Raw genomic sequence first — 24,937 nt, 5'->3', positions numbered from 1 at the left:
GCCGGTGCGAGACGAGGAGCTTTCTCTGCCTTTTATTACTTGACAGCGATAGTTTGTAAGACTCCAGGTGCCTTATCTGGCCTGTACCTATGCCAGGCGGTGCGGGGCACGCAGGGCTTTAATTGAATGGGAAGGCCCGAGCATTTGATCGAGGGCTCGTGACAGAAGCGGCCTAATTAAGCCGCCTTTGGAGCTGTTTTCCATCTTGGCAGGGGTAGCCGGGTCTTTCAGCACTCATCCAGAGCGGCAGCAGCAGAGTTTTGTGTGTCTTGAGCTGAGCCCGGCTGAAGGTGGGGGGTGTTTTATGTCCCATGCCTGGCACTTGAGCCAGATCTGGAGCTTTCAAAGGCCCGGTCTGCAGACGGTGGCTGCTGCGGCCTTGCGCTGTGGGTTCATGGTGCTGGGGAGCCGTGGCCTTTCTTCCAGAAAAGGCACTTGCCTTTCACTGAGGCATTTTCCCAGAGAAAATGAAAAGCTTTTCCAAAAGGTCACTTTGATTTCTAGTGGTAGCTCCTAATTAGACTGCTGGATAACTGTAGTTTTGACTGGCATCCCAGCAAACGAGCGGGGCCGATTTTAGATCGCTGTGCCATGTGATGTTTATTCCCAGGACCTCCCTTGCTCCTCTAGTTAAAAGCAGATGGCATGGAAAGGGGGCTGAGCTTCAAACCCGCTCCACCAGCCTTTCACACCAGTGAAGTCAGAGGAGCTGGGGCTGGGTTGTCATACTCATACCCAGAGAAACCAAACAAGACAGCAGAGGAAAAGACTAAGTTAAATTTATCGCCAGGCTCGCGCTGAAAGGGGGGAAAAGTCGGTTTGCTAAAGTACTTCCTCTGTTTATGAATCAGCGTGGCGTCGTAGTTCAGCCGGGGCAATGCCTCCTGAGCTGGTGCCCGTTGCCACCACCGGCTTCCATGGGCAGCGAGCCAGAAATCTTGGAAGAAACATTCAGAGGGGGGACCGTAGTGGCAGGAGATGATTATTTTAGCTTGAAACTTTCATGAGACAACCAGGAAGGCGAGAGGAGCGATCTGAGCCCCGTAGTTCTGTGCCCTTCAAGTTATTCAACTGCTCAGTCATTGTTATCTCACTGTAAAGGGCGGAAGTTTCCTTCTGGTTTGGTTTTTCTCATGTGCTTTAACCTAACGTTATTTCCATGAAATAACAACAAAGAAAAAAATGCAGTCTCCGTGCTGGAGAGGAAGAGGGTGGAGTATTGAACAATCAACCAGAGGAAGCTCTTAAAGAAGTAGACGAGCGGTGATTCAGCCATGTTGAGAACTCGATGGCTCGCTCGAGTCTGATCTCATTCTCGGAAAGAACAAGGTGGAAATGGGTAAGAGGGTAGGTTAAAAATATAAAAGCATCACCTGTTGCGGACTCCAGTGAAGAGGAGCTTTGCTGGGAAGCCCAGTTGGTGAGGTCAGTGAGACAGCAGCAGGATTTTTTAGCTCTTTTCTAGAAAATCTGTTTACATCTCTCTGCAAGGCAGCTTGGTGGTCATCACTTGTCTCAGGTGGTCCCACTGATTCCTCCTGACAGGCCTTGGGATTTTATTGGTTGGGTTGAGAGGGGTTTTATCTTGCATGATTTTTCTCCTGGTCTGGTACCTGTGATGTCCAGAGGGTTGTACTGCATCTGGGCAGGGGCCAGCATGGGTCACGTTCAGGAGGAGACACCTCAGAGGTCTTTTGGCAGTACCGGTGGCATGAGCAGGAGCAGGGGGGATGATGCCTGCTGAGGTGAATTTGATCAGAGGCTCCCCAGGATGCAGAGGGGCTCAAGCATTTGCAGTGGTCTTCATCACCTGAGGTCCAAGGGGCTGTTCCCCACCGGGTACTTGTAGCTGTTAACTGTGTGATGCTGCACACGGGGCTCTGCTCCACAGGCAGCTTCTGTACGTCACTCACTTTGTCACACAGGGTGTGTTTTATTCCACCTAAGCCTCTTCCATCTCAAACCACCTGACTTGTTGTCATCTTACCTGCTGGAAACCATAATACATCCATTTGTTCCAGCTGATGCTACGTGCCCTGGTCTCACCTGTGAAGCTGTTACAGTTTATTGTACGTAGCATTGAGGGAAACATGTCTAAGCCCTTGCAAGACCAAGCTATTCACCAATTAAGGGCATGGATAACATAATCAGGAGGCAGTTAGCAAGTTTTAAAATAACATTGTTTGGAAATTAACCTGCTCTTTCCAGGCCTGGAGGTGTGGTGACCCTCATTTTTGCTCATGTTGGTTGGTGTCCCGCATGGTAAAGACGTGTGTACACGAGTGGAATGTGAAATTTATAGAGCATCAGTGTGTTTAACGAGGGAGTAGCCTCGGGGTGCAGTTACCAAGAGCTGGTAAGCTCTGGATCTGGATGGAGACTTCCTTGTGGTTCATGTGTTGCCACACTCCAGGTGAAGTCCTGTAGGACTTCACCTACAGGTTGGTGTAGTAGATGGCTATAGAGTAGATGAGCCCCAGGGACACAAGTTAACTGCCTCCCCCCTCAGCCCCCTGGGAAAGCAGACCTGCAGTGCGGTCTCAGTTGAGTCCTGCCACCATCCAGCGACTAAAAAGGTGGTGGGGGTCTGTCTGCTTCACTGCAGGCGTGTGGTTTTGTGTCCAGCCAGCTCCTGTTGCCACTCAGGATGGGACAGCAACACAGGCTGCTTGTGCTGCTTGCTCACCACTCCCCAGGCTGGTCTGGGGCTGGTCTGGTCCTTTCTTTGGGGGTCAGGGTTAGAAAGATCATCAGGCTGAGGGGTGAAGGTCTGGAGTGCTTGCAGATGCTTTCCAAATGGTCTTTTCATCTTGTTGTATGCCCTTGGCATGCAGTGCTGAGCCCTGGCTCATGGAATGAAGTGGCTGTGCCCAAATCCTGCAGGTCCCTGACATTGCCCTGCTGTGTGGTGCCCTCCTGAGCCTGGATTTGCTGTGGGAAGAGGCATCCCGCCTTCCCCAGTCCATCTCTCCACGGAAGGGCTCCATCCTGCCATGCTGGACTCTGTGGGGTTGGCCTTGTTGGGTATCAGCAGCGGTTGGTCGGTGTTACCAGCGTGCAGGGACTGCTGGCCAAGGGTGTTGGGTTGGGTGCTCACCAGCACGGGGCTGTGGTCATGCTTTGGCCGGGGGTAAAACCGCAGCTACTCGTGTCAGCCAGAGATGTGGAATGAGCAGTAGAAATGCTGCTGTGGCGTTGAGGGGGGCACGGTGGTTCTGCTTCCTGGGTATCTGAGCTTGGAGACATCCAGGAGCAGGAGCAGATGTGAGGGTCAGGGCTTTGGCACCGCCAGCGTCAGCAGGGTCTGATTGGGTTTGGTGAGGAGCCCCCAGTTGGACTTAATAGCACATCTATTGGGAAGTCTTTGCAGGACTCTGCTAGGTCAGACCAGGACAGTTAGAGATGCCCACCCGGAGACACGGGGTCTTCACTTTGACACCTGAATCTTGCTGGTAGAGCAGCTTGGTGCAGCTTCCAGTTGGCTGTCTGGCCGAGGTGCAATGGTGCCGGTGCAGACTTGTGAGGCCTCGCCTGGCCTCTGCCTTCCTCAGTGCACAGCAGCACCTGGGCCCATTGGAGTGCCCCCAGGTACAGCTCTAGCACCGGTCTAGCAGAGGTCTGCTTGGTGCCTCAGTTTCCCTCTGCGTGGTGTTGCTCAGCTGAACACCCAAACCCCTCTTGGTGCGAGGTGGAGCAGCACAACCTTCCAGGCACATCCTGGCTCATGGAGGTGAATTAGTGATGGAGGTGCCCGCTGGAAAATGCATGAGGATGAGGATGGAGCCATTGGGCTGGGTCCTGGGGGGAAGCCCAGCCCCAGATGGAGCAGCATCCTGCCCACCTCCCCACATGCAGCCGGGTTTGCACCCTGCTCACGGCCAGTGATGCCCCATGTATGAGCCAGCGAAGGGCCACTCGGAGCAGTGGGTGTGCTGGGTGCGTTTCCCTCGCCCAGCAGTGATTAATGTCCACTTCAGGCTTGCACCCACCACCTCCTCCCCTTCCCCCACGGCAGCCTGGAGTTAATATTGGAAAAGTCAGTTAAACAGTTAACGTTTAGGCCCCAGTTATTGGGCCCTTGCACCTTTCCAGCCCTGGGAGCGCCGCTGCATTTTAATGGGGAACTTTCACGCTCAGTCAAGTTGCAAAAATGTATTTGTGCAAGAAGTGGCTTTCTTTTAACAAGTTTTCGCCCTAATTCCCTTCCCCAAAATCTGAATTTAAGGGTATTTATATGGGAAATGGATTTATTAAGTTTTAATGGTGCCATAACGTCGCACTTATTTAATAGAAGGGGCAGGCTGCAGGCAAGCGGCTGCGCGGTGATGGGCTGGGAGGGCAGGAGGAGCACTGAGGAGCTCTGCAGCCTGTTGCTTTGGGCTTGGTCTGAAGTCAGTGCAGATGAGAGTGGCCGTGCCACGCTTTGCTTGGACCTCCAGGTCTGCTCAGGCTGTTACTGGGGATGGGGGGCTGCAGGGCTGGGCCATGCCTTCTGCTGCCTATTCCTCCCCATCCTCCTGAGCTCCTGGTGTGGTGTGACACCATGTGTCCACCACAACTGTCAGGGAGAGAGAAGCAACAGAGCTTTGTCCGTGGCTCTGTCCCATGTACCTGTGCTGACAGAGGTACTGCCATATGGGACCCCCAGGGACCTTGTGCTCCCCACCAGCATCACTGTCTGGGTGTGTGGGGGGGGTGTGTGTGTGAGGGTTTCTGAATGTGCAGTGGTTTATTTTAGGATGGAAATTATCTACTGTTAATGAGCAGCGGTGGAGGAGAGCGTGTCCCCAGTGCTCCTGACCCACTGGTGCATCCTTGTGCTGGGGGATCAGACAATGACCTTCCCAAAAGCCCTCCCAGCCTGTCAACCCCTCCAGCAGCTCCTTGGGCAGGTGGAGGAATGTTTCTGTCAGGAATGTGTGGTGGCAGTGCCACCATCTCCTGCCTACCCACCCACTGCTGGTCCCAGCCGGTGCCTGTGCGCCGGCTTCGGGGCGGGTTGGGAGAGCGACCCCGTGGGGGAGCATCCCAGGAGGAGGAGGAGGAGGGGGGGGGGGCTTGTCCCGGCCCCCAGCCCCTATTAAAATGTTAGACACAGACCTCCAAGTCAAAAGGCAGGGCGACAGACGGCCCTTTCACAGGGCCTGCTGCTCCCCACAAAAGGGGGGTTTCCAGGGGAGGGGGGCAGGAATGCGAGCTGCTGCCGGAGGGCAGAGCCGCTGCCATTGTCCCCGCTCCCTCGGCGAGGGCGTCATGTTGACACAGGGATTTCTGCCGGCAAAAGGTGTCGGAGGGAAGAGTCTTCCCTCCCTCTGTCGCCGTTTCCTTGGTTAAACTCAGCAGCAGCAGAAATCCTGGGATGCACATCCCAGGAGCGGATACCCATCTACTTGGAGTTGCTTTACATCCCTCAAGCCATGATTTCCAAGGAGGAGGGGGGGAGGTTTTTGTTGCTAATAACTATTTTGGGGAGCTTTGCTTGCAAAGAGAAGCCAGTGGCTTCATGGCTCCAACCATTCCCCTCTGCCAGAACAGCTCTGGCACTGACTGCTTTGGCTTTTGGGGGTGGGGGTGTTGTGCCACAGGGGCACCCATGTGTTCTGCAAAACCCCCCTCTCCTCCTATTTATAAATACAGGAGCTAAATATAGCTTGTTTAAACTCTTGGTAGCTGTTCAGATCCTAATCTCAGGTTTTATGTTCAGGATTAGAAGAGTGGGATGGTGGGGGTCACACATATCCCGGGTGGGACTTGTCCATATTTGGCTCTCAGGCAGCTTGGTGTTTAGCCAAAACTTGATTTGAGGGGGGAAAGTTAAAAAAAAACCCAACCCAAGTTCATCATCACTTAGTGAGATGGTGACATTGGCACTGCGTCCGTGCCAGAGCTCCCAGGAGCAAGGCAGGCTGAAACCACCCTGTGCAGGCAGTGTGTGTGTCCAGAGAGGATGGAAATGGATGTTTACCCAAAAGTGATGGGGAAGGGAGGGTGACCCCAGGTGCTGGGCTGACCCCAGTGGTGCTGGGCTGGCAGGTGGCTTGGGGAGGTGGGAATTCCTTATCTCCCCCCAAATTCTGACGTCTCCTTCTTCTGGCTTAAAGAATTAAGATGGTTTTAAAGGGAAAAATGTTAACAAATGAAAAATCAAACCAGGGAGCAGTTGTGGGTGCTCTGCTGGGCAGCACCAGGGAGGAGAGGAAGAGCTGGGTAACTTACTGGTGTCTAATGGCACAGTCAGTCCAGCACTCGCTTGGGGACTGACCCCGTGGATGGATGGTGGGGCTCTGTGCCAGGCTTTGCCCACGCTGTGTTCCCTGGGATCACAGCTGGAAGCACATCCTTCATGGTCACCCAGTGGGTGGGCTCCTCCAAGAGAAGGAGCAGGGGCTGGGATGAGCAGGGAGGAGCAGAGCCCAGCACAGGGCAGCCAGCCTCCACCATGGTGGGGCTGGGCGGATTCACACCGGCTGAAGGATATAAAAAGCATCAAGAGGGGGAGAGAGGAAAAACACCCCCACGGCCTTGTAGCAGCCATTGTTGAGGGTGGGAATGAACTGAGTTTTGTCTTGGTCTCTTCCTTCGACATCTTTCATGTTTATTGTGAATGAAGCTCCATTGAAAGGCAGCTCCTTCCCAGGTAGCTGGTTACCGCCCGGTGAATAGCTTGGCCACTCTGCTTAGGAATGGCGTTATATTGTTTTTCATTACAATGGGAACTTTGATTCCCAAACTGTCCTGACTAATGTCTGCTCAAGAAACAAAGCCATTTATTATTTTTGCTTTCCCTACTCTGGGCTGGTAGGAGGAGCAGGGCTCTAGCACGCTTTCCCCCACTCCCAACCGTGAGTATATATATCCAGCTTTGGGAATTCCTTTAGTTTCTCTCCAGATGAAAGTCTGGGTCTTTTAAAAAAAATCTCAATTAGATGGCTTGGGCTAGGTCAAAAATGAAATGGAACCCAAAAAAAACACATCAAAGGCTTCAGATTGCAGTTTGCTTTTTTTTAATTAAACAAGACCGGAGATCTGCTCTTTCTTCATTAACCTGATGTCACTCGGAGTAACCTGCTGCTTTGCCAACCACCCTCCCTGTGTGAAACTCTCCTTTTTTCCCAGGCTGGTGTCCCAGAGTGTTTAATAAAGCTGGGCCTGGATGGGACTTCATAAAAACCACCAGTTTGGTCTAGGGCTGGGGTTTTTTGGTGCTGGGAGGTGCGTTGCGGCTGCTGGAGGTGTTGGTGGGGCCGCGCTGGCGCCGGAGGAGCACGGAAGGGCTGGCGGGAGTTTTGGGGTGCATTGCCCGGTCAGGGTGTCCCATGGGGGTGAGGGGAGCTGGGCAGCACCCCCTTGGCTCTCCCTGGAGTTGTGGTGAAGCCTTTGGTGTTTTAACGGATGTGTATCCCAGGAACCACAGAGTGAAGCTGCAGTTGAGGTGTGGTGAGCCCGGCTGTGCCCGCTGTCGGGCTGGGGGGCTCAAGCAGCCCCCACCAAGCGCCTGGCTGCCTGGGCAGGAGGGAACATCCACAGCCCAGTGTGCTCCAGGGAGGTTAAGGCAGCGTTTCTCCTCTCTCCCTGCACCCATCTTCCTTCTGCTGGCTCTGGTGGTCCTGTATCACTCCAAGTAGGGTGGTGGTACCGGAGCAGAGATGGGACCAGAGCAGCGTGCTGAGCTCTGTTTCCCAGTGGGACCGTTTCTCAGGCCTGTGTGCCTTCCCCTGGCTCTGCAGTGTTCTCCTGGGCTCGGAGGGGTGATGCCCCTGGGACCGCACTCGTACACACTTGTGCTCCCTGATGATGCTCCATGCAGGAATGCAGGAGGGGCTCACAGGGAGGCAGTAGCATGAATGGAGTAAGATGGGATGGGAGGATGGAGTAAGAAGCAGACCTTGTCTCTCAATGGTGTGGAGGCATATTCCAAAACACTGGGTCCTTTCTCTGGTTGGAGTGGAGCTGAGGGTCCCCAGGGCTGGCACCGAGCACACGTGTCTTCAAGGGAAGGGTGTGACTTCAAGGAGAAGGCTGGGGTGCTGCTTCCAGGCTGTGCCAGGCAGGAAGCCACTGGCACAACTGGAAAAGTGACTCTGCTGTGTGGATGCGTGGTGGAAAGCAAGCTGAATGCCCAGGGTCTTGCGCAGGGAAGGTGTGGGAGCAGGCAGTTGGGGTTCCCCTTCGTAAGCCCAAGGGTGATGCTTACCCCCAGAGGTGTGGGGACGATGGGGTAGGGTGGTGTCACCGCTCTGCGGCTGGGAACAGCGTGCTGTGGTCCTGTGTGCAGCTAAGGGAGACTCTTGCTGGTTATTTCTCCTTCCCTCAGCTGCTGCCAGCAAACACGTGGAGTCTGAGTGTCCCGCTCACCTTTTGCCACTCACTTTGCTCCACAGGGTCTGGGCTGCTGGTACCGGCGTCTGCTCGGTCACTTAGCACGACTGTGGGTGCAGAAGGACCTGTGGGTGTGATGGTCCCTTGGTGGGGACCTCTGTGCCATGCACAAGGTCACAGCTGTGGTTTCTGAATGACCTCTGTGCTGGGATGGCTTTGCTGGGGTCTCTGGGGTGCAGGGAGGGTGGCTCATTTGGGATGGCTGCTCCAGGCCATGGGTACGGCAGATCAGAGCGATGTTCCCCTGGGGATGGGGGGCTTTTTCTCCCCCAGCTGGGAAGATCCCACACCCGGTGCCTGGGTTCACTGCTGCCCCAGAGGCAGCAGGGACTCTCCTGTCCCCATTAGTCTCAAGTACCCCCTCCTCAATCAGACCTGGGCCTCCCCTCCACAGCTTTCCCACGGTGTTCGTACCTTGGGGAAAACAACCACGGCCGTTTATGCTTCCAGCAGATGAGGGTGAGGAAGAGGTTATGTGATAACAGGGCAGATAAGAGGCAGCCTGGACGTGGGGCCAGCAGCCGGGATGGGGCTCCCCCCAACCCCCCATCCCCTCCCACAGCATGGGGCTGCCCCCTGGACCTGCCTCCCCCCCAACATACCCCCCCATGGGATAGGGATGGAGGCAGCCCCCACGTGTCTGGTGGCCATGCTCCTGCTTACACCTGGTTTTCATTTTGCTTGTTGGTTTAGTTTGTGTGTTTTAAGCCTGAGGTGGGTTTTACCTCTGGCCCTGCCATGGCCTCAGCCCCTAGGGGACACCCTGAGGCCAGGCAGGAGAGCAGTGGGTGGTATGAGTGTGGCAGTTCTCAGCTGCGCGGTGGTGCAAGCTGAGCCTCTGCAGAGCCCCCCCACATCCAGGGCATCCCCCTGCACTCAGGGCATCCAGCACCTCTGCAGCACCCCCCTGCCTGTGTTTGTGCAGTGCCGACACATCCCAAATTTGAACAAAGCCCCTGTGCTGCCATGCAGGAGCCAGGGTGGGGTGGGCTGCGGGAGCACCTGGGTGTCATCTGTGCTGGCCGTGGCAGATGGCAGCTTAGCACAGAAAGGAAAACAGCAAACCTCTTGAATTAGTCTTGGGTCAGAGGTCAGGGAAACATCTGCCTCGGGATGCTTTCAGTGCCCGCATTGCTGCAGAGGGACGGAACCTGTTGCTGATGGGGTGGGGGGGCAAAGCCTCATGCACTGCAAGTAGGGAAAGAGCCAACAAAGGGCTTGCAGCACGTGTGGAGCACCCAGTGTGGGGACTGGGAGAGGCACCTCAAATCTGCTGGTGCTGCTTGCAGGGTGAGGGGGTGCTGGAAGCTGTGGTGCCCAGGTGAGCATGTAATGCAAAGCCAGGGCAGCGGCATGGCAGCAGGCAGCGAAGCTCGTTGGAGCTCTGATCTTCCTGGAGCTCATTCATGCTTTTGATTATATGATCTGCCAAGCTTTGGAGGAGCCCTGCTGGAATAACTACAGCGCTGGGCCGTTGTTTGTAACTGGTTAGGGATGCGCAGTAGACACAACAACTGCACGTGCCGCTGCTGAGCGGATCCAGATTTGGCCTGGGCTCTGTGCTGGGAGCACGGTGGGAATTCAGGGCCGCTGTTCCCGTTCCCAGGCCATCCCCTGAGACTCGCTGTCTGACCTTGGACAAGGCCTTCTCCATCACCCTTCACATCACCCGTGAATCGTGCCGGAGATTTATGGGTCGGGAGCGTGAGGCATTATTAATTGCGCCTCCCCCTGCCCCTCGCAGCAGTTTGCGTTCCAGGCGCTTGCTCGGGGCCGATGTGGAGGGGGGAAAGATGTGTCACAGCCCAGTATCGTGGGAATCCAGCCCCCAGCCTCTGCCTGCTCCCCCGAAACAAAAAGCCACTGGGATGAACAAGAACCCCATATGATTGGGGAGGGGGGTAAATCAGTGCGTTCACACCTGCAAGGAGCACATGCAGCATCCTCATCTGCAGGGATGGGGACCAATTGCTGCACTGCTGTTCCTTTTCCTGCCTGGTCCTTTGGTGATGGCCCTGGCCCCTTGGTTAAGTGGCACAGCAAATATCCTGGAAGTGAAGAGTTGTGAGTCTTAACTGCCCTGATTTGCTCCTTGTGCCAGCGTGGTGCTGGGAGAGGGAGCACAGTGCATTGGAGAAAGGCTCAGCCATCACCGTGCTCGGGATGTTCTCACCCTCCATCACCATCTCTTTCAGTGGGGTGGGTTGTGGCTGAAGTGTTTGGTGCCTCTTCAGCAGGTTCATGACTCAACGGAAACATTTCTCAGCTGCGTGCTCAGGGGAGGCAGAGACATTGGTATTTTTAGGTATTTTTAGTCGTTCATCGTTCCTGCCTGGGTCGGGACAGGGGCGTGCGTCACGCGTGGGGCTGGGAGCCACGCTGGGCCTCTCCAGGGAGCTCAGCTGCCTTTCCCTGCCTCAGCTCTGGTTTCTAATGGCCCTTCTGAGCTGTTTTGATCTGAGCAACCACCCTGTCCTCTGCCGACACATATATCTCTAATTAAAACGTAGCTTTAATGTCTCTTATGCTAATTGCCATAAGCTGCTTGAGGTTTGGCTTGGGTAGCCCTGGCTTGGGAAATGCCAAAGGAAAAACCACAGGGTGATCCTCACCTGGCTGAGCCCGGGGGGACGTCGCATCTTCCACGGCTACTCCCCAGGATCCCTGATGCCACCAGCTGTGGTCTGTTTTTTTAGAGAAAATAATGCTTAGCTCCTTGGGCTGAACTTTGGGAGAGGTTTTTGCTCCTTTGGAGAAGTAGGTGGATGCATGCTGAGCTTGGAGCACGGCTGGGAGCTGAACCTGGCTCTGCCAAATCCAGCCTTTCCAGACCTGGGAGAGCTGAAAAGTACCTCATCTTGGGCTGGCCTTGTATTTCACTTGGGTTTTTGATCTCTTTGATCGAAGCCTTTGCATACGAGACTTGTCTCCAGGCTTTCCTCTGCAGCTGGGACTCTCTAAAGCCATTGTGGTCATTGGGCTTTTAAGTGCAGCTCTGGAGTCTCTGGCTGTGAGCGAGCTCTGGGACCTGTGTGGGATGAAACGGTGACATTCATCCCACAGCTTTGCTCTGCAGCCACGCTCTTCCCTGCCTTGGCTCAGACTTGCTGTTGCAAACGAGGGCAGGGATAGTGTTGTTTCTGTGCAGAAGTGCCTACAGATGATGCTGGAAGGTGTGAGGTGTGAGGGTGCCCATGGGCACATCCTGGCCTCTGCCACGTGTGAGCAGAGAAGGGTCCGGTGTCCTTGTTTCGTGCTCTCATGTCACTGTCACTGCAGCGGTACCCTGGCCTTCAGGGACCTTTTGAATAGAAACTGAGATGACTTAGAAACTGTGGAAGGAGTTTTAGAGGGGTCCCCAAGCCGGGAGCTGGTGCAGTGTGTGTGCAGTGGGTACATGAGGGTGTCCCCATCCCTGGGGGTGTTCAAGGCCAGGTTGGATGGGGCCCTGGACAACCTTGTGTAGCTCCAGGCCTGGAGGTTGGTGTCCCTGCCTGTGGCAGGGGGTTGGAGCTCTGTGATCCTTGGGGTCCCTTCCAACCCAGACCAGTCTGGGATTCTATGATTCACCAGCGCGGCTCAGGGACTGGAAATAACCCCCCCTTGCAGGGAGGAGAAATGCCCATTGCTCAGCTCAGCCCCTCAGGCCTGCGCCGAGCCCTTGCCCTGTGCCTGCCGCACCCTCCTTGCTATTGAGCTGGTCGCGTCCATAAACCAGCTCGTAAAACAAACAAATAGAAAGCCATGAAAAAAACCCACCCCAACCCTCTGCAACCTCCATGAAACTCCAGTGATTTCCTGAAGTAAAAGCCTGGAAAGCACCGGACAGCCCAGCGGAGCTCAGGGCAGCCCCCAGCACCCCCCCCTCCCAATGTGCCCAGACCCCCTGTGCCTTCAGGCAAGGGCTCCCCTGCACCCCCCCGGGGGGGTTTCCTCTGATTGCTAATTAATCTCCTGGCTAATAACCGTACCCGGGCTCGGGCTGTGCTGTGCTCTGGCTTGCCATCCCTGAGCTCAAACCGCCACTCGCTTGCGCTGAAATTGGAAACGATCCGAAAACTAATTGGGTGGGAGGGCTTTCAGCTCCGCACCCCTCACCCCCAGCCTCATTTAAGCCCCACGACGCAGGAACCCCAATCCCAGCCATTCCTCAGCCAGCCCAGGGACGCAGAGCATCCCATCCCGGTCCTGGCTATCAGTGCCGTGAGCCGAAGCCCGCGTGCTGTGGCAGTCCCTGCGTGCTCAGCAGTTCCCGCGCTGTACCCAGGGCTCTTTGTCCAGCATCACTTTCTTTTTTTTTTCCCCTTTTCCTTATTATTTATTTATTTCCCCCTCCCTCTCTTTTTCCACCACCTTCTCCCATTGGAGAATCCCGTGACGCTTCCCTCTCCGCCACCCACCAGCGTAGAGCCCGAAGGATTGTTTTAAGGGCAAGAAAAACCCCCCAAAAGCCTGTGTGGTGTGTGGGGAGGCGGAGTAGGGGTGGGGGGGATAAGGGAGGGAGAGGGAGCGAGTGGTGCTTTTAACAGATGACTGCACACTTGAGCGGTTCGCCAGCGGCGTGCCTTCGCCGCCCGCCCAGCCCCGCACAATGGCCCCTCTCAGGCGGCCTCGGCCTCAGCCTTCGCATTCCCCCGCGCAAGGCCGCAGCGCAGCCACCCAGAAGCTCCATCGTCCCGCAGCTCCGGCGCCCTGGGCTTGGAGCCGCCGGCGAGCCGGGCATCGTCCGCGGGCGCCGGCAGCTGCTCTGCCTCATTAGGATGCACACCTGCTCCCCGCCGCCCTTTGTGTGCCGAGCAGATGCCCTGATTTATTATTATACACATTTTCTTTTTCATTTGGCCGGGATAATGCCGTCTCATTAACTCAAAATGTCTCCGAATCCTGACAAATTCTCACACAATCCCCAACAATGAAACCAGAATTGGGTTAAAGGAGGGGAAGGGGAGAGGGGGAGCGGGGCTGAGACGTGGTCCTGCCGCCGGCACGGCGCGGCAAAGCAGCGCGGCTCCGGGTTGGGGCCAGCGGAGGGTGGGGGTTTGCTGGCTGTGCTTCACCCCATGGCCTGGTTTTGGGGTGTGCAGGCTGGTGGGGTTCGTGGGTGGGGGTTCCGGTAGCAGCCGGTGGACTGGAATGAGTGGAGCATGGCGTGTCCCACTCTGCTGCGGTGGCATTGCCATCATGGTGTGGGACAGCAGCGTGCTGGCATTGCCTTGCTCCTCACATGCCATACTCACAGCAGCTTCTGTGCACAGCCCAGCCAGGGCAGAAAATCCCCCTTCAGAAGCCGTGTAACGCGAGCGGAGCTGGTTGGGGATAAAACGTGTGGCATCTCATGTTGCAGGCGTGATACAAGAGATGTTGTGCAGGAGGATTTGTGCTGGGGAGGTGCCCCAAAGGGCCTCATCCCCGGGATCTTTTGATGCTGGGTGTCCTCTGTCGCTCTGTGCACATCTTTGCTCCCTCTTCCCTTTCCTGGGGGAGCAGCTCCCCTGTCCAAGGGGTCCTTTGCCAGCCCCGCATCCTGCCCAGCCTCATCGGGATGGCTGGCAGGATTTGCCCTTGCTTCATGTCCCTGACATCTGCCCCTGTCCTGCAGCAGGCAGTTGCTTCAGCCTTGTTGGCCAACAGTGACAGATGGCTGAGCCGGTGGCTGCACTGGGGGGGCTTTCTCTCAGGGTCCCCACGCAGAAGGATGTGGCAATTTGGGCCGCTTGTCCCTCCTTGCACAGGGTTTGTCTTGGCTCTGAGGAGCAGAAACGTGTCCCACCTGTTAGCAGTCGATTCTGTGCCTGTGTTTGATCCTGTTTGAGGGATTTCTGAGGACAGAAGGAGGACAAGAATGGCGCTGGTGGGGCAGGGGCATGGGGCATGGGGCTGTCCCCGAGTTGCTTGGCCCCACAGGCCGCTTGGGGGTATAGGTACCCTTGGTTGAGTACTGGTATGGGGGTGCCCCCCCTGCCTCCACCACATCCCTCCTTGTGCCTCGGTTTCCTCTTCAGCGAGGAGGGGGAGGCAGAACCCTCATGTTGTGATGAGAAGCAGGACGTCAGCGCTGGAGGCTGCGGTTTTGCAAGTCGGTGCAGGCCTCTTGATGGGGGGACGCCTTTGTTACCAGCACCTCTTTCATCTTCCCCTTCTCAGCCCAGCGTGGCCAGGGCAGAGCCGTGCGATTGCCGAACCTGATGTGCTGGGATGCGGCACAGGGTCGGGCTGGGGGAGGCGTTCCCGAAGCCGGTCCCTGGGGTATCTGGGTGCCCCCATCCCCTCAGGGCTGATCCCGCTGACAGTGTTTCTCGCCCTTGCCAGGTGTATCGGCGCCTACGTGGGCGAGCGGTGCCAGCTGCCCAATCCCTGCCTGAGCTCCCCCTGCAAGAACGCCGGCACCTGCAGCCCGGTGGTGCGTGGCAGCACCGTGGATTACACCTGCGCCTGTCGCCTGGGCTTCACCGACGAGCTCTGCCTGACGCCCCGTGACAACGTCTGTCTCAGCAACCCCTGTCGCAACGGGGGTACCTGCGACCTGCTGACGCTCAGCGAGTACAAGTGCCGCTGCCCGCCGGGGTGGTCAGGTGAGGAGGGGCCACCGTGGATGTGGTGACCTGGATGGGGAGGTCCCTGGGGGTGTTCAAGGCCAGGTTGGATGGGGCCCTGGGCAACCTTGTGTAGCTCCAGGCCTGGAGGTTGGTGTCCCTGCCTGTGGCAGGGGGTTGGAGCTCTGTGATCCTTGGGATCCCTTCCAACCCAGACCAGTCTGTGATTCTGTGAGGGTAGAGGGGTGGCTTGGATTGGTGCCGGGGGGTGGGCATTGCTCCCCCATGGGTGGAGGAGGATGCTCCCTTCGATTCCAGCTCACTGGGAGAAAGGAGGGGGGTCTGCACATCTGACCAGGGGTTTGGGGGTGTGGAGAGGGTTCCCTGGCTGGGTGAGCTGCAAGCTTCCTGAATGGATGAAGGCTTTACAGGGGCAGAGGTGGGGCGAATTAGCTGCACCCCCTGCAAACACAATCCCACAGCCAGATCCTTGCCCCAGCACAAAGACCATTCCAGCCATGTGCCCGAGCTGTGATTTAAATCCTCATCCTCCCATCCCCAGGCAAAACCTGCCAGCAGGCCGACCCCTGTGCCTCCAACCCCTGTGCCAACGGGGGCCAGTGCGTCCCCTTCGAAGCCCACTACATCTGCCGGTGCACCTCCGGCTTCCACGGGGCCAACTGCAAGCAGGACGTGAACGAGTGCAACATCTCACCGCCCGTCTGCAAGAACGGCGGGAGCTGCACCAACGAGGTGGGCACCTACCAGTGCTCCTGCAAGCCAGCCTACACCGGGCAGAACTGTGAGCACCTCTACGTGCCCTGCAACCCCTCACCCTGCCAGAACGGGGGGACCTGCCGCCAGATCGGAGACACCACCTACGACTGCACGTGTCTGCCAGGTAGGGGCTGCCTCTGAGGGAGTGAGGATGGGGACCGGGGACCCTCTTGCAGCCCCTTTGTCCCTCTTAAACAAGTAGTGCCTGATCTTCCCCTGAGTTATGGGTCAGGGGAGGGGGGAAAAAACGAGGGGCTGTGGGCTCGCTGTGCTGTCTGTGCTTGGGAAGACGTTGAGGAGCGGTGCCCGAAGAGGAGAGGTCATCTGGGGGCTTTTTATTCTTGGTGATTCACCAAAATAGCTCTTCCAAACCAACTGTTGCAGCAGAGGCCCCTGTGCGGATGCTCATATTCCAGAATAAGAGTGCCTTTTTCCGCTTTAGCTTAATCCACTTCCAGAACGGAATAATTAGCCCGGAATAGCTATTTCAGAAAGTTTCTGAGTCTGAGGGGAGCTGGGGAAAGGAGACCCTCTCCTGCTCACTGCTGCAGCCCGGCTGAGTTGCAGCCTCTGAAATGAAAGGCTCTTGCAGGAGGGGGACCTATCCTGGGAGCTCAGCACCCTGCATGGGAGTCCAGTGCCCAGTACAGGAGCTCAGTACCCCGTACGAATCAGAGGAAAGACAAACAACTGTGAAAGGGCCCCCTGACTCCTGTGAGCCCTTCTCACTTCTGCCCTTGGACAGTGTGGTCAGGGCAGGGAGCGGAAGGAGCTGAGCGCAGCCCCACGCTCTGCCTGGCCCTGCGCTGGCTGGAGAAATGAAATCTCTGGGTTTCCTGCCAGCTGCGGCAGGCGCAGAGGGGATGCATCTGCCCTCTCCCTTGGAAGGAAGCTGTGAGCAGCGCTGAGCTGCCTGACAAGTCTTTCGTGGGGTTGCTTTGATCTCCTCTGGTTGCCTGTAGCCCCGTGCGAGCTGGGGCAGGATGAGGGGTAGGTGGCTTCTCTGCTCTGCACCCCGGGTGCTGCTGGGGTTTACTGGGGGGAGCTCTGGGCTTCCTCTGCCATACCTCCTGCCCCGCTGCTGTTGGGGACGTGGGATTGGGGTGGGGATGGGGTCTTCCAGCTGATGCAGATGTTATCTGCATCCTGCTGGCAGCCCGATCTGGTGCTAGGGAAGGATGTGTGATCCCTTCAGGGCAGCATGGGGAGGTTCATCTTGCTCTCTGACACAGGCTGAGAGTTCCAGTCCCCTTCCCAAAGCTTGTTGTTGGAGACTCATTAACCATCCCAAATAATATACAGGGCCCTGCAGGATCCCCTGCTTCCCCTCTGCACCTGCTCAGCCAGGCTGGACCAAAGCTCCCATCCCTTGGGAGGCCCTGACCTGGCAGGTGGTGCAGGGGGAAGGAAGCCTTTCCTTCTGGGTTGAGCTGGTGCAGCCAGGAGCTCCCAGGGGCGATGCTCTGCAGGAGCACCTCCCTGCCCCGGCCCAGCATTGCCACAGGACAGGCAGGATGAGCGGTGCTGGCCCTGCCCTGCTGTTTTGCTGACGAGGCATTTTCCCTGGAGCAGCCCAAGCATCAGGCACGTCCCGGTGAGGTGTGGCCCTGGGGGAGCATCCCTGCTGCGGGGAGAGTGGCTCTTCCACACCCAGCCGTGGCTTCGTGGGCTGTTTCCAGGAGATTTGCATGCTGCAGGAGCTGGTTCGCCTCCTTCGGGGTGGTACGATGTGGTTCCTGCTCTGGGGGGGACAGCGAGGGGGTCCCTTGGCACCTCTGCCATCCGGCATGGCTCGCTGCAGGAGCTTCATCAGCTTTGGGGGGAGGCAGGAGGGGCGGGGGCGGGGGGGGGGACTGTTTCTCCTGATAAGAGGGTGATTGATACGCTGGTATGCAGCACAGCAGACCTGAAACAATGTCCCCTTTTCATGCCTGGAGAGGCCCAGCCTTACCGAGTTTCTTCAAGTTAAACTAATCTGGGCCGTTTTATCATGCCATCGCTGTAGAGTGTAACCCTGACTTTAAACTAATTGCAGTACTAATTACTCATTGGGACGGTTCACAATGAGTTAATCCTGGTATCTAGGACATTGTCAGTTATTGCTGTTCAGTCTCAGCCCAGCTGCTTAAAAACGAGGCACAAATCAACGTTATCTGCTTTGGACTCCTACCAGCAGTAAAGAGCTGTTGCTGCTCCTTGTGTGATGGGGCTGAGGCTGTGGGGGAGCGGGATGAAACCCCAGCTGGGGTCCCATAGAGGAATGAGCCTGGGCACCCAGTCCCTTCCTCGTGGAAGTGATGTAGTGAGCTGCCTGAGTTGGGGAGCAGCCAGGCTGGGACCTGCAGAATGCCTTGGGGAGTTTGGAGGGGAGCTACAGATGCATGTCGGCACTGCAAGGAGCTGCCATGGGCTGGCATTGCTGTCCTGACCCTGGACAGTGCCTGGGTGGGCTGGGAAGGCTGATGCTCGACATCAACCGGGTCGGGAGCATCAGAGGCCTTAGAGAAAACGCAGCTTTTAACCCAAGGGGTGGTTGGAGGGGGACGGGATGGCTTGGCAGATGCCCCGAGAAGCGCCTGGCCATTCAGTCCTGCTGCAGGTGCTGCTGGCAGAGGCCGAGGGCAGCACGGTTTCCATGTGAGCTGTGCTGTCGAGCGGAGGCAGGAACAGAACCGCAGCAGCCGGGGCTCGCCACGCAGGAGGAGGGCTGGGATTAGCACAGCGCCGTGTGGGGCGGCGGTTCGCCCTTGCCAGGGACTTGGATCCCCCTCCGGGAGACGCGCTGCTGATGAGGCTCTTTGCATGTGAAATTAAAAGCCGGTGATTCAGCGCCGGGTGCTGCAAGTCTCTGTGGGAGCAGCACCGGTTCAGCCTGGCTTGCCACGGAGCCGGATCCTCCACTGCTCCAGGGGAGCGTCTCCAGAGCCGGGGGCTTTGGCAGGTGGGGCCTGCGCTGGGGACTCCCCGTCTGCCCTGCATGGAGGAAGCTGCAGCTGTTTTGCTGGGCTCTGGTGGTGGCACCCTGGCAGGGAAACCTGCATGGCAGAACCGAGCCAAGGCAGAGGCAGGATGGGGTTGGGGATGAAACCGGGCAGCTGGCTTCAAAGCTGGGCTGGGAGCACCCAGTGCGTGCTCTGCACCCGGTATGGAGCAACCTGCTGTCGGCTGAGGGGTGGTGAGGGGCTTGGCGTTGTGGCACTGATGGATGGTCAGGTGGCATCATGGCAGATGTCTCTTCTGTGTAGGATTCACGGGCCAGAACTGTGAGGAGAACATCAATGACTGTCCAGGGAACAACTGCAAGAATGGGGGGACCTGCGTGGATGGCGTCAACACCTACAACTGCCAGTGCCCACCCGAGTGGACAGGTAACGCTGCTGGTGGCAGCAAGGGTGGTGTGGGGCTGGAGGGTGGACAGATCCTGTCCCAGGGGATGCCAGGGACTGGGTGGGGAGAGCTGTCCTGCTTCATGGTGCTGCGTGAGGAGCCTGCAGGAGCTGGGCAGCACCAGCCTCATGCAGGTGACCTGTCCCCTGGCAGGTCAGTACTGCACTGAGGACGTGGATGAGTGCCAGCTGATGCCCAACGCCTGCCAGAACGGGGGCACCTGCCACAACAACCATGGTGGCTACAACTGCGTCTGCGTCAATGGCTGGACGGGCGAGGATTGCAGCGAGAACATAGATGACTGTGCCATGGCCGCCTGCTTCCAGGGGGCCACCTGCCATGACCGGGTGGCCTCCTTCTACTGCGAGTGTCCCCACGGCCGCACAGGTGAGGCCCCGTCCTGTCTTGCCGCCGGCTCGTGGTGCAGCGTGGCATCTCCCTGCATGTCCCTTAGCTCCTGGCTGAGGTCTCAGTGTACAGTGACGTGTGTGTCCATCACCCCTGACGTGTACCTGTGTCCTGCTGCCCAGGTTTGCTGTGCCACCTTGATGACGCCTGCATCAGCAACCCCTGCAACGAGGGCTCCAACTGCGACACCAACCCCGTCAATGGCAAAGCCATCTGCACGTGTCCTTCGGGGTACATGGGGCCAGCCTGCAACCAGGATGTGGATGAGTGCTCGCTGGGTGAGTGCTGGGGCTGAGCTTGTTCAGGTGGCCAAGGAGCAGCTGGGGAAAGCCCCAGTGCAGCTGGGAGCATGTCCCTTAAACCATGCTTGTGTTTTGCAGGTGCCAATCCTTGTGAACACGCAGGGAAGTGCATCAACACCCAGGGGTCCTTCCAGTGCCAGTGTCTGCAGGGCTACTCGGGCCCTCGCTGTGAGATTGATGTCAACGAGTGTCTCTCCAACCCTTGCCAGAATGATGCCACTTGTCTGGACCAGATTGGGGAGTTCCAGTGCATCTGCATGCCTGGTGGGTGGTCAACACCATGGAGCCCTGCCTTGGCACTGGGTGCAGGCAGCGGGAGGGCTCTGGGTGCTCCTGAGCTTCAGCTCTTTGTTGGTTTGGGCAAGGAGCCGTGGGAGGTACCGGTACCTGGGGACAGTACCTTAAAGAAAGATCTTGGTAAAGGATGTGCAGCCTGCTGCAGCAATGAGGGAATGGGAGCAGAGAGTTGGGCACCATCAGCCCTGTCTGCGCTCCTCCTCTTCCTCACCTTGCTGGCTTGGATCAAGCCAAGGGCGGGGAAATCCAGGGTGGATTACCATGGAGCAGCTTGTGCATTGGGTCCCACCACCTGTAGCACATCTCTCAGGCTGCCTCTGTAAAGATGGGGCTGGGGTACCAAATACACCTTGGTGTAACCTGCTTGTCCTGCGTGTTGTGCCGGCCCTGTGCCGTGGTGCTGACGGTGTGCTGGGTCTCTCTGCAGGTTATGAGGGGGTTTACTGTGAGATCAACACGGATGAGTGTGCCAGCAGCCCCTGCCTGCACAATGGCAACTGCCTCGACAAGATCAACGAGTTCCACTGCGAGTGCCCCACCGGTACGTGGTGTCCATCCCACCATCTTCACGAGGGAAAGCAAGCCTTGGTGCATCCCAGCTTGAGCCATGATTGAGCCAAAAGCGAGCTCCTTTCATTTTACAGCCCCCCAAAATGGGGAGAGGGGGCTGAGCACTTTCTGGTGCTTTTGGAATGGGGGCTCCCCTGTTCTGGTGGGGAGTCTGCGCCCCACAAGAGTGATGCTAGCCCATGGGAGAGGGGAAGGAGGATTAAACCCCACGGCTTTGCACTTGAAAAGGCCCCTCTTTGGGAAGGAGGGCTGGGGGCTGGGGGGGGGCTGCACCAGCAGCTTTGAATGCGGTGTCAAAGTCACGGGGTGGAGCGGAGAATGGGGAGACGGTTAATCTGTGAAAGGAGGTTTTGAAGTTCAGAGACTTTGCTCCTCTAGAGATGTAAATAAGATGCTCTCAATGGCGGGTCGCAGCCCTGCATTCAGGGCCCCCAGTAGCCATCCCCATGGAAACCCGGCGCCCCGGCCGGGATGCGGGGGGCCCGGTAGGATCTGCCCGGCGGCGGGGGGAGGCTGGTGGGTCCGGCTGATGCGCAGGGACGTGACTTCTCCCTGTGTTCCAGGCTTCAACGGGCACCTGTGCCAGTTCGACATCGATGAGTGTGCCAGCACCCCCTGCAAGAACGGTGCCAAGTGTGTGGATGGCCCCAACACCTACAGCTGCGAGTGCACCGAAGGTGAGGGGACCCCACATCCCAGGGGTGGCTTTGGGGATCCTTGATGTGCCGTAAACCCACGTGGATGAGTTATTCAGTGCCCACCTCCCCACGCACCTGCTGTGTGGGTATCCCTGATCTCCCTGGCAGTGGGGGTCTATCCCTGCTGACGTGATTCCCATGGGGCAGGACTGTCCTTTTCCTGGGTATTGTCACAGCAAGTCAAGCCCCTGCTGCCCACTGGCCCCGGAGCTGGGCGTAACGAGCCCAGCGCTCATTAGGTGTGGCCCCGCAGCAGCCGTCCCGCCGTGCTCCCCGCCTTGGCGGCGGGTGGCAGCGAGGGGGACGGCAGGAAGGAAGGAATAAAGCTGCCTCTATAGGGACGCAAGGTGAAAGGGCTACGGGGGCTCGCCGACCGAAACCCAAGGAGCGGTTGCACAAAATGATGACTTGAGCCCTGGTGGCAAACAGTGGCTCTTTTGTGGAGCAGCTCCCGCCAGAAATCTTCCAGCTGAATGGCCTCTAATTAGTGTCTTGCTAATGCCAAGCCCCGATGAAAAGCTGCTATGTGGGCTTGGCGGGGTCTAGTCAAAGCTGTACTTTGTCCTCAGCTCTCCACCCCCAGCCTGGCGGGGAGGGAGCCGGCCAGGAGAATAGGATCTGCCAGGGGGGGTTATTATTCAGGGGTGCCTGCCCTCCGGGACGAGCCGCGGGCGAGCGCGGGCCCCCGCTCCTGAGCCGAGCTGGTTTAATGCAGGTCATTGTGCACCCCAGGACAAAGCCTGTGAGTGGGGGTCTGACCAGCCCCGCCGGGGTGCTCCTCTGCTTGTGCTCTGCTCCCGGGGGTCTCGGGGCTCCTGGTGGGGTGGGTGGGCAGGTCACACCACCCCAGCGCTCTGGGCAGCACCCTGGGTAGGGTGGGGAGGAGTATTGCCCGTCCCAAGCCAGCATCCCCCATCATCACCCCACATCCTCCATCCTGACCCTGCATCTCTCCCGCTGCTGGCAGGTTTCTCGGGCGCTCACTGCGAGATTGACATCGATGAGTGCAACCCCGACCCGTGTCACTACGGGACCTGCAAGGACAGCATCGCCGCTTTCACCTGCCTCTGCCAGCCTGGCTACACGGGCCACCGCTGCGACATCAACATCAACGAGTGCCAGAGCCAGCCCTGCAAAAACGGCGGGACCTGCCAGGACAGGAACAACGCCTACAACTGCCTCTGCCTCAAAGGGACCACGGGTGAGTGGGAGGGAACCCCCGGGGGCTCCACGTGGGTCAGCCATGCCAGCGCAGCACCATCCCTGTCCCATCCCTGTCCATGGGCGAGTTGGTGCTGGGCGGCTGCCAGCAGCCGCCCTGGTGCCAGGGCCAGCCTGGGGCATCCTTGGTGAGGGCGAGTCCTCCCGGTTTGGTGCCCAGCTCTTGCAGGAACCGTGCCCCAGCCGGGAGCTGGGAAAGCCGCTGCAGAGAAGCAGCAGTTGCTGCTGGTGGGCTTTGTTTGGCCTCTTGGGGCTGGGGACATCCTGATGGCACCGCTCTCCTCAGTGGGGCTGAGGACACCCTAACATCACCGCTCTCCTCCCTAGGACCCAACTGTGAGATCAATCTGGATGACTGTGCCAGCAACCCCTGTGACTACGGCAAGTGCATCGACAAGATCAATGGCTACGAGTGCACCTGCGAGCCAGGGTACACAGGTGAGAGCAGGGCACGGCAGCCACCACGGCACAGCTGGGACGTGGTCCGGATCCAGCCTCGCGCCAGGGAGCCCTGGGAGATCCCCTGTGCCTGCAGCAGCCCAGGGATGCCTGTGGCTGGTGGTGCCTCAGGAGGGGAGGTGCTGCCGTCCCACTTGCTGGAGGTTTTGCAGCCTCCGTCGCTCCTGGCTTGTTCAGGAGGGTGACCCCGGCTCAGGCTGAAATCAAAGGGGTGTCTGGTGCCACGAATTCGACTCCCGCTGCGCCCACTCCCATGGGTATCGGGTTGCTGCCTTGTCCAGCTGGTTTGTTTGATCGCTGCTGGAAATGGCGGAGGGCTTTGATGGGAGCGGCCCCTGCCTCTCCCTGCTCGCGCGGCCCCTTGTCCTCCTGCCTGCCGGGAGCCACAATAAAGCCTGGCTTTGTTGGCCAAGGCAGGTAGGGTTACAGGCTGAAACCGGCTCCCTTCTCTGTTCCCTCCTGGACCAAACAAGCCCAGGGCACGGCTTCTTCCCAGTCACGTTTATTTAAGCCGGGCGGGTGATGCAGGGGTGTGAAGTCACCTTACCTGGAGGGCAGCCCTGCTCCTATGCGGCCGGCACACGCGTGCCCGGAGATTCGAGCCTCCAGCAGCCATTCCCTGGGTGGCTGGAGAGGGACCTACCCAGTGGGTGCCTCCAAGGAGGCAGCGTGCGCCCACCATGCTGTACATCCCATGGGATAACGTTTCATCATCCCCCCTTTTCCCAGGGCGCATGTGCAATATCAACATCGACGAGTGCTCCAGCAACCCCTGCCACAACGGGGGCACGTGCAAGGATGGCATCAACGGCTTCACCTGCCTCTGCCCTGAGGGTTTCCACGACCCCAAGTGCCTCTCCGAAGTGAACGAGTGCAACAGCAACCCCTGCATCCATGGGAAATGCCACGATGGGCTGAACGGGTAGGCTGGAGGGTGTGGGGGCTGCTGAGACCAAAGGGCCGCCCAGCAAGGTTGGGGTTAGAGGCAGGGTGAGCACTGTCCCCTGTGCCGATGGGTGCCCAGGCTCTGTGCTAGTCCCAAGGGATGTTTCCCTGCAGGGACACAATTAGGAGCCTGGGCTTTGCTGGGGAGATGATGACTGGTGGAGCTGGGAATGCCATGTCCGACCAGATTCTGTGTTTCATGCCCCAAATTTCCCCTACAGCTACAGGTGTGACTGTGACCCAGGCTGGAGCGGGACAAACTGTGACATTAATAACAACGAGTGTGAGTCCAATCCCTGCATGAATGGTGGCACCTGCAAGGACATGACCAGCGGCTACATCTGCACCTGCAGAGAGGGCTTCAGTGGTAAGGGTGCAACCGGGGACACTGCCCTGTCCCCCTGTGCCTGGGTAGGAGTTCTGAGTGAGGGTCCCGGTGAAGCTGGATAAGCTGGAGGTTTCACTGGGGGTGAAGGAGATGCCAGGTCTGGGTGGGATAACTGAAGCAGAGTTTGAGCACCATGGCTGGAGCCGAGAGCAGGGGGTGGTGGGTGGGCTGTTGCCATTGTCACCACACCCCCACGGTGCCCCTCAGCCCCCTCCCACCAGCACACCTCCATCCAAACACTTACAACTGCTCTTCCTGATGCAGGACCCAACTGCCAGACCAATATCAATGAGTGTGCTTCCAACCCCTGCCTGAACCAGGGCACATGCATCGACGACGTCGCCGGCTATACCTGCAACTGCCTCCTGCCCTACACAGGTGAGGGGGAACACCCTGCACCCCCAGGCCCTCTCCAGGACTCTGTGGGGCTGCTGCAAAATTGATCCCTCTGCGTATGCCGCCAGTCTGCCCGTGGCTGTGGCTCCACCTCCCCACACCACCGTGCAGCTGGAGGAAATTTGGAGGAGCCTTAGGAAGTGGCGAGCCAGAGCTTCCTCCCTCCTTTTCCTCCTC

At 58.1% G+C, this 24,937-nt stretch overlaps 1 protein-coding gene across 2 annotated transcripts in view; it reads left to right on the top strand.

Annotated features, from left to right (window-relative positions):
- NOTCH1 (notch receptor 1) overlaps nucleotides 1-24,937 on the top strand; it is a gene marked incomplete at its 5' end in the record, with an annotated part of 41,516 nt that overhangs the window by 4,052 nt on the left and 12,527 nt on the right. For both annotated transcript variants that reach the window (XM_084272317.1, XM_084272316.1), the window contains 13 exons: nucleotides 14,689-14,951; nucleotides 15,475-15,813; nucleotides 18,935-19,057; nucleotides 19,230-19,463; nucleotides 19,607-19,762; nucleotides 19,865-20,050; nucleotides 20,511-20,624; nucleotides 21,217-21,330; nucleotides 22,319-22,552; nucleotides 22,900-23,010; nucleotides 23,761-23,953; nucleotides 24,198-24,343; nucleotides 24,629-24,742. In XM_084272317.1, the coding sequence (XP_084128443.1) occupies nucleotides 14,689-14,951; nucleotides 15,475-15,813; nucleotides 18,935-19,057; nucleotides 19,230-19,463; nucleotides 19,607-19,762; nucleotides 19,865-20,050; nucleotides 20,511-20,624; nucleotides 21,217-21,330; nucleotides 22,319-22,552; nucleotides 22,900-23,010; nucleotides 23,761-23,953; nucleotides 24,198-24,343; nucleotides 24,629-24,742 (2,327 nt within the window). The remainder of the gene's footprint in view (nucleotides 1-14,688; nucleotides 14,952-15,474; nucleotides 15,814-18,934; nucleotides 19,058-19,229; nucleotides 19,464-19,606; nucleotides 19,763-19,864; nucleotides 20,051-20,510; nucleotides 20,625-21,216; nucleotides 21,331-22,318; nucleotides 22,553-22,899; nucleotides 23,011-23,760; nucleotides 23,954-24,197; nucleotides 24,344-24,628; nucleotides 24,743-24,937) is intronic.

Source organism: Gallinula chloropus, assembly GCF_964237585.1.
Source record: "Gallinula chloropus genome assembly, chromosome: 18".
In the NCBI taxonomy this organism is placed as follows: domain Eukaryota; kingdom Metazoa; phylum Chordata; class Aves; order Gruiformes; family Rallidae; genus Gallinula; species Gallinula chloropus.
The sequence above is the reverse complement of the archived record's forward strand: the minus strand, read 5'-3'. Positions and strand labels throughout refer to the sequence as shown.